General features: G+C 44.3%; 1 protein-coding gene across 1 annotated transcript; it reads left to right on the forward strand.

Annotated features, from left to right (window-relative positions):
* The first annotated feature begins 1,866 nt into the window (after positions 1-1,866).
* On the forward strand, positions 1,867-5,384 carry LOC136549787 (glutamine synthetase root isozyme 5). Its single transcript, XM_066541197.1, has 11 exons — positions 1,867-2,360; positions 2,528-2,567; positions 2,706-2,809; positions 2,915-2,963; positions 3,302-3,408; positions 3,750-3,837; positions 4,100-4,228; positions 4,307-4,381; positions 4,498-4,551; positions 4,645-4,842; positions 4,944-5,384. The coding sequence occupies exons 1-11, from the start codon at positions 2,287-2,289 to the stop codon at positions 5,097-5,099; spliced, it is 1,074 nt and encodes a 357-aa protein (XP_066397294.1). The 5' UTR covers positions 1,867-2,286; the 3' UTR covers positions 5,100-5,384.
* Positions 5,385-7,506: the final 2,122 nt, after the last annotated feature.

A 7,506-nucleotide genomic window follows, 5' to 3' on the forward strand; every position in this document is an offset into this window, starting at 1 on the left:
TGGCAGAAAAGAGTTTTGGCTTGACCTTTCTTCTTCAAAACAAAACTTTTGCACCCAGTAAACGGACATAATGAATTGTTGACTTTAGATTCCATGGGACAACCCAGTGATGCAAGGAAGATGCAAGATTCCTCAAAGAAAATTGGTGGCGAACTACAACTTGAATTCTTGGACGGAAAACAGAGAAACATAAATTAGCTGACTTGGTCTCTTGGGGAAAAGTGTCACACACCTTGGCATGAGTTCATGACTTCTGTGAGCCCAAAGGGACATATTCTCTTCAGCCTCTCAAGGGTTGGATCATCTGAACAGACGGTAAAATTGTTGCTTTGTTGCTTGATGCACCAAAGATCATATAGGATTTCCAGTGATAGAATTACAGATAGAGCATGCTGATGTCTCGGCCTACAATTCTTAAAATTAAAAGATGCTGATGCTGGTGCTGATTATGTGGTCTGCAAATGGGTTATCCAGAACAGCAAAAAAGAAACGAGGCTTGTTCGCAGATTTTTTTTTACAAAATTCAAAGTCATTTAGGATCCTGGCACAATATGTTGCTTCACAATATACACAGGCCTTTCAAAAGATACAAGGAATATACATCTAGACCTTTTTTTAAAAAAAAAATCAAGACCGGAAACTATAACCACCAATTCGCAACATCCCATAACTGGAGACATGTCAAAGAATGAGAGAAATGTGAGCAAACACTAATTTGTCAAAATGGTCATCCATCATATGACGGCATTATACACAAAGTCAATGCCTGAAAAAGAAAACGACGCTAGGAGGGAATAAATAATGTAGAAGCAAAGTCAACCAATGCGGTGAATGGAAGACGTTTAAGATGCTACAACGTGCAAACAATACCGTCATTGGCCTTGATTTCTTGTTTTTAATGTTTCAACATGGCAGTTGCAGATAGCATCATATTGAATCAGCGAGTCCGTCCAGATTGCTGAATAAGTTGGACAGACTGTTGGGGAACAAAAGAACATTGGTGGAGGCGAACACAATAACGCTTTGGTCCTGCGCTGAAGAATATCTAAGCAAGAGCTCTACTTGTTTACACTAAAACTAGCTTTCATTGTGTCACCAAACGACAAACCAGCGTCGTATACTCGTTTTTGGATTGAGGATTTGAAGCGAAGACCTCTCTAACTTGTCGGCACAAATCATCATTGGAGTTTCAGGAATGCGGCGGGACGGCGAAAATACAGCGCACACATTGTTCTTGGATGCAACGGTTCTTGTCCTTTTTAGCAAAGCAATCTTATCGACAATGCAAGTACATCTAGAGCTGTGATGATCCATTGAGTAACTAGATGATCAATCGACAATCGACCGTCATTCTTTTTTTTTGCGTTGCCGATGATGTATACTAAGTACTACTCTCTTTTTTTTTTCTTTCTTTTTTTAAGGCGTCCTCAATTGCTACAGCCAGACAAAACAGTGACAAAGACCCGTTTTCTCTAGTCCATCCTTTTGGGTAGATTCTTCTCGTCAAGGAAACAGCAGTAAAAGCATGGTTCCTTTTCCGGGCGTGCTTTTCGTTTGAGTGGTTTATAAGAACCGATAAGTTAATAATGAAAAGCAACTCCACGTTCATTGGAGCAGTTCACACGAAGCAGGAAGTAGCAATCCTTCACCATTGGCGTCCATTCAGGTTTAGGATAAGACGAAAAGTGGCTATACGTGCCTGCTGTTTTAGCTTCTTATATATTCCAGCACAGAACAAGCAAGGTCTTGGCTGGCCATTGGCAAACTGCGCCTTGATTGTATTCTTTCAGTTTCAGGAGGACATTCCTTCTGGAAAGACGCTACCCTCACAGGCCACACAGGTAGAGGTAGGCACAGCTCTCGATGAACGACTTCCAAATATACACGGCGACTCGTTTGATCATAGAACTTGACTAGTATTTGTGATCCCTGAAAGGAAATAAAAACTATCTCCCAAGTTGAGGCGATGCCTTGCACAACTGCACAAGACATAAATGATGGACACTATCTTTTTAAACTGCCGGTGCCGGTATAGATTATTAAGGGAACTGGAAAACAAATCACATTTTATCTCTAAATGAAAATGATACACGCCCCGCCCTGCCCTGCCCTGCCCTGCTTCCGTCTCCCTCTGTCTTCCCCATCGCAGCCAGCTTCGCTCTATAAATAACCTTTGCGCCTCCCGGCTTCTGACCATCCATTGTGATAATTCAGACAGTTCTTCTTTCTTGCCTACTAAGCTCTCTTGTGTTCTTGTCTTCTGCCTGTGCTGTGAGCCTGTGAGTGATGGCCAGCCTCACCGATCTCGTCAACCTCGACCTGAGTGACTGCACCGACAAGATCATCGCCGAGTACATCTGGTTGGCATCCCTCTGTTCTTGCTCTGATTTTCTTTTCAGAATCGCCTTTGCATTCAGAACACAATCCTTGCAAGTTACCAACGCAGTATGTTCTGAATTCTGCTACGTCAGCTCAAAACTCTTTTGTGCAAGTTTGGCCCCTTTCTGATGTCGCCTCTTCTGTGCAGGATTGGAGGATCCGGCATAGACCTCAGGAGCAAAGCAAGGGTGTGTAGTCTTGTTCATGCCGTTTCTTTCTGAACCATGACCTGTATCAGCACTTGTAGTTGGCTGTAATTGAACAATAATAGCCATTTCCTAGCATGATATACTACTCTATTTCTGACCATGCTGTTGTTGGAGCAGACGGTGAAAGGCCCCATCACCGATCCGAGCCAGCTGCCAAAATGGAACTACGACGGCTCCAGCACCGGGCAGGCTCCCGGAGAGGACAGCGAAGTCATCCTCTAGTATGATCCTCATCTCCTTTCTTCTATTATTTTCTTTTTAAAACCTGCATGGAATCTTGTTCATTGTTGCTTATCTGGTTGCGCCTTTTGTTTTTCACTCTGAAGCCCTCAAGCCATTTTCAAGGACCCGTTCAGGAAGGGCGACAACATCCTTGTAAGCCTCTGCATACTTTCTCGTTTTACATTTCTCTTAGAAGTCATAAAAACGGCCAAAAAGTTTTTTAAAAAAATAAAGAAGATGAAGAAGTAAAAGATCAAAAGAGGGACCAAAAGGCCATCTTTACTCTGGGATTATATGATTTTTTTTCTCTGTTTGATTTTCTACTACTTACTCTGGGATTTCTTTAAAAAAAGAAGGATGATATTAATATATGAGTAAAGGTAGTAGTAAATTATTTGAACCATGTGAGTAAAAGTTTTTTGTCTTTTGGCAAGCAAGCTATGTTGGTTGGTTTGTTATGCTTCTTATTCAAACTACTCTTATCTGTATAGGTGATGTGTGACTGCTACACGCCACAAGGCGAGCCAATCCCTACTAACAAGAGGTACAATGCTGCCAAGGTTTTCAGCCACCCCGACGTTGCAGCTGAGGTGCCATGGTATGAATATTGGCCCAATTTCAGACAGTGCTTTTTTTCAGCCTACAAAAATCAGCATTTTGTTGTACTGGTATCACACGAAAATGTCACAGTACTAATCAAAATCGACAAAAGATGCTATTACAGCCAATGAAGTAAATTGTTTGTTATTGTAGCACAACAGTTCAGAAAAAATGGTTGATATAAATACAACACAATTCAACTTAGAAAGTACGTGAATAAATGTTTAACGTAAATATTTTGAAGGACCACCATATTTGGAAAATTCCAACTTTTTGTCTACTACTACCTTTCTATCTTAATCTGGTTCCTCATCAGGACCTCTGTCTGAATTCAAACAGGTACGGTATTGAGCAGGAGTACACTCTCCTTCAGAAGGATGTGAACTGGCCCCTTGGCTGGCCTGTTGGTGGATACCCTGGTCCCCAGGCAAGAAAACTTCTATGATCCTTCAACTTTTATCTATTGCATGCAAGTTAACAAAAAAACAAGCTAAGTGATGTAAGCTTTGAAAAAAAAGATTACCTTTTTTTAGACAAAAAAAAAACTTTGAACCAGTTGACATAGCGAAACTTTACGAGTATACAAAAGAGGCATTCTTGAGCTTTTGACGACCAATTCAATACAAAAGAGGGCAGAGGCAGGCCTTGCAAGTGTCTCAACTACTGGGTGCATTTTTCTTTTTTTCCAGGGACCATACTACTGCGCTGCCGGTGCCGATAAGGCATTTGGGCGCGACGTGGTTGACGCCCACTACAAAGCCTGCCTCTACGCCGGCATCAACATCAGCGGCATCAACGGCGAAGTCATGCCTGGACAGGTAGTACAACCCTGCTGCAAGTTAGTAATCGACGCGTGTTGAAATTGCTGATTCTGAACCGGGTTCCGTGTCAAACAGTGGGAGTTCCAAGTTGGGCCGTCCGTTGGGATCTCTGCCGGTGACGAGATTTGGGTTGCCCGCTACATTCTCGAGGTCCGTTTTTTAGCAGTGTCGATTTGCAATGGTCCAACTTGGTTCCTCTGGATCTTGTAACTAGACTGGTAGAGTGCTGCGACTAACAGTCTTTTTTGCTGACTGATTGGTTTCAGAGGATCACTGAGATTGCCGGAATTGTTCTCTCCCTCGATCCAAAGCCGATCCAGGTAGATGGAAGTTTCTTCTAATTCTGATATGATCATCACATGAGCATAGCGATGACTGAATGGCATTGCTGCTTGTTGTTTGTGTGCACGCAGGGTGACTGGAACGGTGCCGGTGCTCACACCAACTACAGCACCAAGTCGATGAGGGAGCCCGGGGGCTACGAGGTGATCAAGAAGGCGATCGAGAAGCTGGGGAAGAGGCACAAGGAGCACATCGCCGCGTACGGCGAGGGCAACGAGCGCCGCCTCACGGGCCGCCACGAGACCGCCGACATCAACACCTTCAAATGGGTGGGTATATTACATATATGGTTTCTGATGCGATGCGATGCGAATGGTTTCTGTTCCACTCGCTGCTCATTCCCCTGCATGCGATTTGGTGGTGTCTGCAGGGCGTGGCGAACCGCGGCGCGTCCATCCGCGTCGGCCGCGACACCGAGAGGGAGGGCAAGGGATACTTCGAGGACCGCAGGCCGGCATCCAACATGGACCCCTACGTCGTCACCGGCATGATCGCCGAGACCACCATCCTGTGGAAGGAAAACTGATAACGCATGCATGATGCATTCGAGGGAGCCACGCCATCCACACTGTTTCTTTTTCTGCACAACGCTACACCTGCACGCATCCGCCCTGATGTCATGGGGTGTCCTATTTTTTTTTACTTCGGTCTCCAGTGTACTGCTCGGAAAGTCTGAATAACGGCTGCAATGGATTTTGCTTTCGTCATAGGGGGCGTCCATTTAGCTGTTCTTCCCGTTTATTGGATAATGTATAATGCAATACTACTACGTGATTTATATGAAAAAAAAAATCATTGTCGTTTTGTTCGCGATCACAGACTCACAGTACGGTGGTTCCATTACATGCTGTCCACCCTTTCCATTGTCAGACGCAGCACCACTGAGGGCTTGATGAAGCACGACACTACTATTGCTGCACAATCTTATCCTGGGGCCAACAAATCTGATATCCCGTCTTTTCTCTTGTGAGTTGTGACCACCGAGGCACCCAAGGAATATGATGTTGTGTGGCTCTTTAATCTTCAGCCCTTCTTCTTCTTCTTACCTGCTACCCCTGTGGCGCCTTTTACCTTTACATGAAAAAGTTGAAAGGAAACAGAGGGCCTTCCTGTTCCGCATCTGGGACTAGCAAATCCAGGCACTATCCACGGCGACGATGCAAAATCCTGCCTCTTATGGTCTGACACGTGGAATGACAAGGTCCCAATGATTGCTTATCCAGAATTATATTCTTTTATTAAATCAAAGAATGCCGTCATAGCTGAAGCCAAAACCAGTGACAATCTTCTGAATCTTTTTCACCTGCCTCTTTCTCAGCAAGCTTTTGGACAGTTAACCCAATTACAGCAAGACCTGCAGCAAATTACTCTGAATGACAACAATGATTTTTGGACATGCATATGGAATTCTGGGAAATTCACGGTTGCCAAAGCATATAGACATCTAAAGGGTCGCAGAACAATTCACCCTGGTTTCAAATGGATCTGGAAGAGTTCTTGTCAAAACAAACACAAGGTATTTGCTTGGCTTATCCTAAAGGACCGACTGCGCACCAGGGAGCTACTTAGAAGAAAGAACATGGAACTGCCAGATTACAATTGTGTGCTATGTTATCAGACAACTGAGGAATCAGTCTTTCACCTGCTCATAGGATGTCCTTTTGCAACAGCTTGTTGGAATTGGCTCGGTTTACAGATAACTCATCAAGGGGAGATGCTGCATTGCTTGGAGAGTTTCAGGTCCCTTTCTTCATGGAGATCATTATAATAATGTGTTGGACAATCTGGCAAATGAGAAATGGGCTCATTTTCAATAACAGGCCCCCTTCATTGCAGCAGGCAAAAGGGGCATTCAAATCAGAAGTTTGCGCTGCTTTTGTTCCGTGCAAAACGAAGTTACTTTCCGGGAGTGGAATCATGGTTAAACAACCCTGTTTAATCTGTGTTTTAGAGCTCATCTTCTTCTTTTCCTTTTTTGTTTCTTGAGCCCATTTTGTTAGGCTCTTCTGTATCCCATATTGTACCCTGTTTTATTATTTTCCGTATTGTACTCTTATTTTTAATAAATACCAGTAGGGGTGCGCCCCTCCTGTTCAACGTCAAAAAAAGGAATAGCAGTTCGTGCGGCAATATTTTGGGCACCGGGCAGCAACCAGACAGCTATTTTCCTGAGAAGCAACCAGACAGGTACGAGTTTGCTCGGCTCTGTGCCTCTGTCTCCGTCTCCAGTCTCCTGTTATTGGGCTTCGTCCTAGCTCTGGCACAGCTCCGCCCAACACACATGTGATGGGCCCTGAATGGATTAACACGTTTTTTAGAGTTTCAGGGCTGGAAAGCCCTGGTCATTGCATTATAAAAGCACGAGGACAAAATACAGTTCAGAGCATTCAAAGTTCACCAACACAACCCACTAACCTTCACCCCCCCTAACCTCAGACTTCTAGCAGGCGGCCATGAAGCCAGATTACAATCTCAACAGTGGCAAATAAGCAACAGCTAAATTCTAATAGCAACAGGGCATATTACATCTTCCATTCATCACCAAACTTTAAGAAGCTGATCCACTTTCCTTTGTCGGCAAAGGATTGCGCTGAAACATCCACCGGGAGCTCAGCAACATCAGCAGGAACTTCTTTTTGGCTCCAATCCAGCGCAGTCTTGTACAACATTTTGTTCCAATCTCCTTCCACTTGGTTCAGCCAGGCAACTTTTGAGGGCTGGTTGCCAACAGCCTGAGTCTCTCCAGCTTGGTATTGAACTCCATCCTTCTTTCGAGAGGACACAACAGGATCCAATTTCGGAGCATGGCCATGATTGAAAGCAGGAGGGACTGGACACTTTTCCACACTGTTCCCTGAAAACAAGTATTACAAGCAGGTAACCCCGCGCGTTGCGCGGGTAATAGTGGGGGAAAAAAAATTGTTTTGCGTGAA

The sequence above is a fragment of the Miscanthus floridulus genome, chromosome 1 (genome assembly GCF_019320115.1).
Source record: "Miscanthus floridulus cultivar M001 chromosome 1, ASM1932011v1, whole genome shotgun sequence".
Taxonomy (NCBI): Eukaryota; Viridiplantae; Streptophyta; class Magnoliopsida; order Poales; family Poaceae; genus Miscanthus; species Miscanthus floridulus.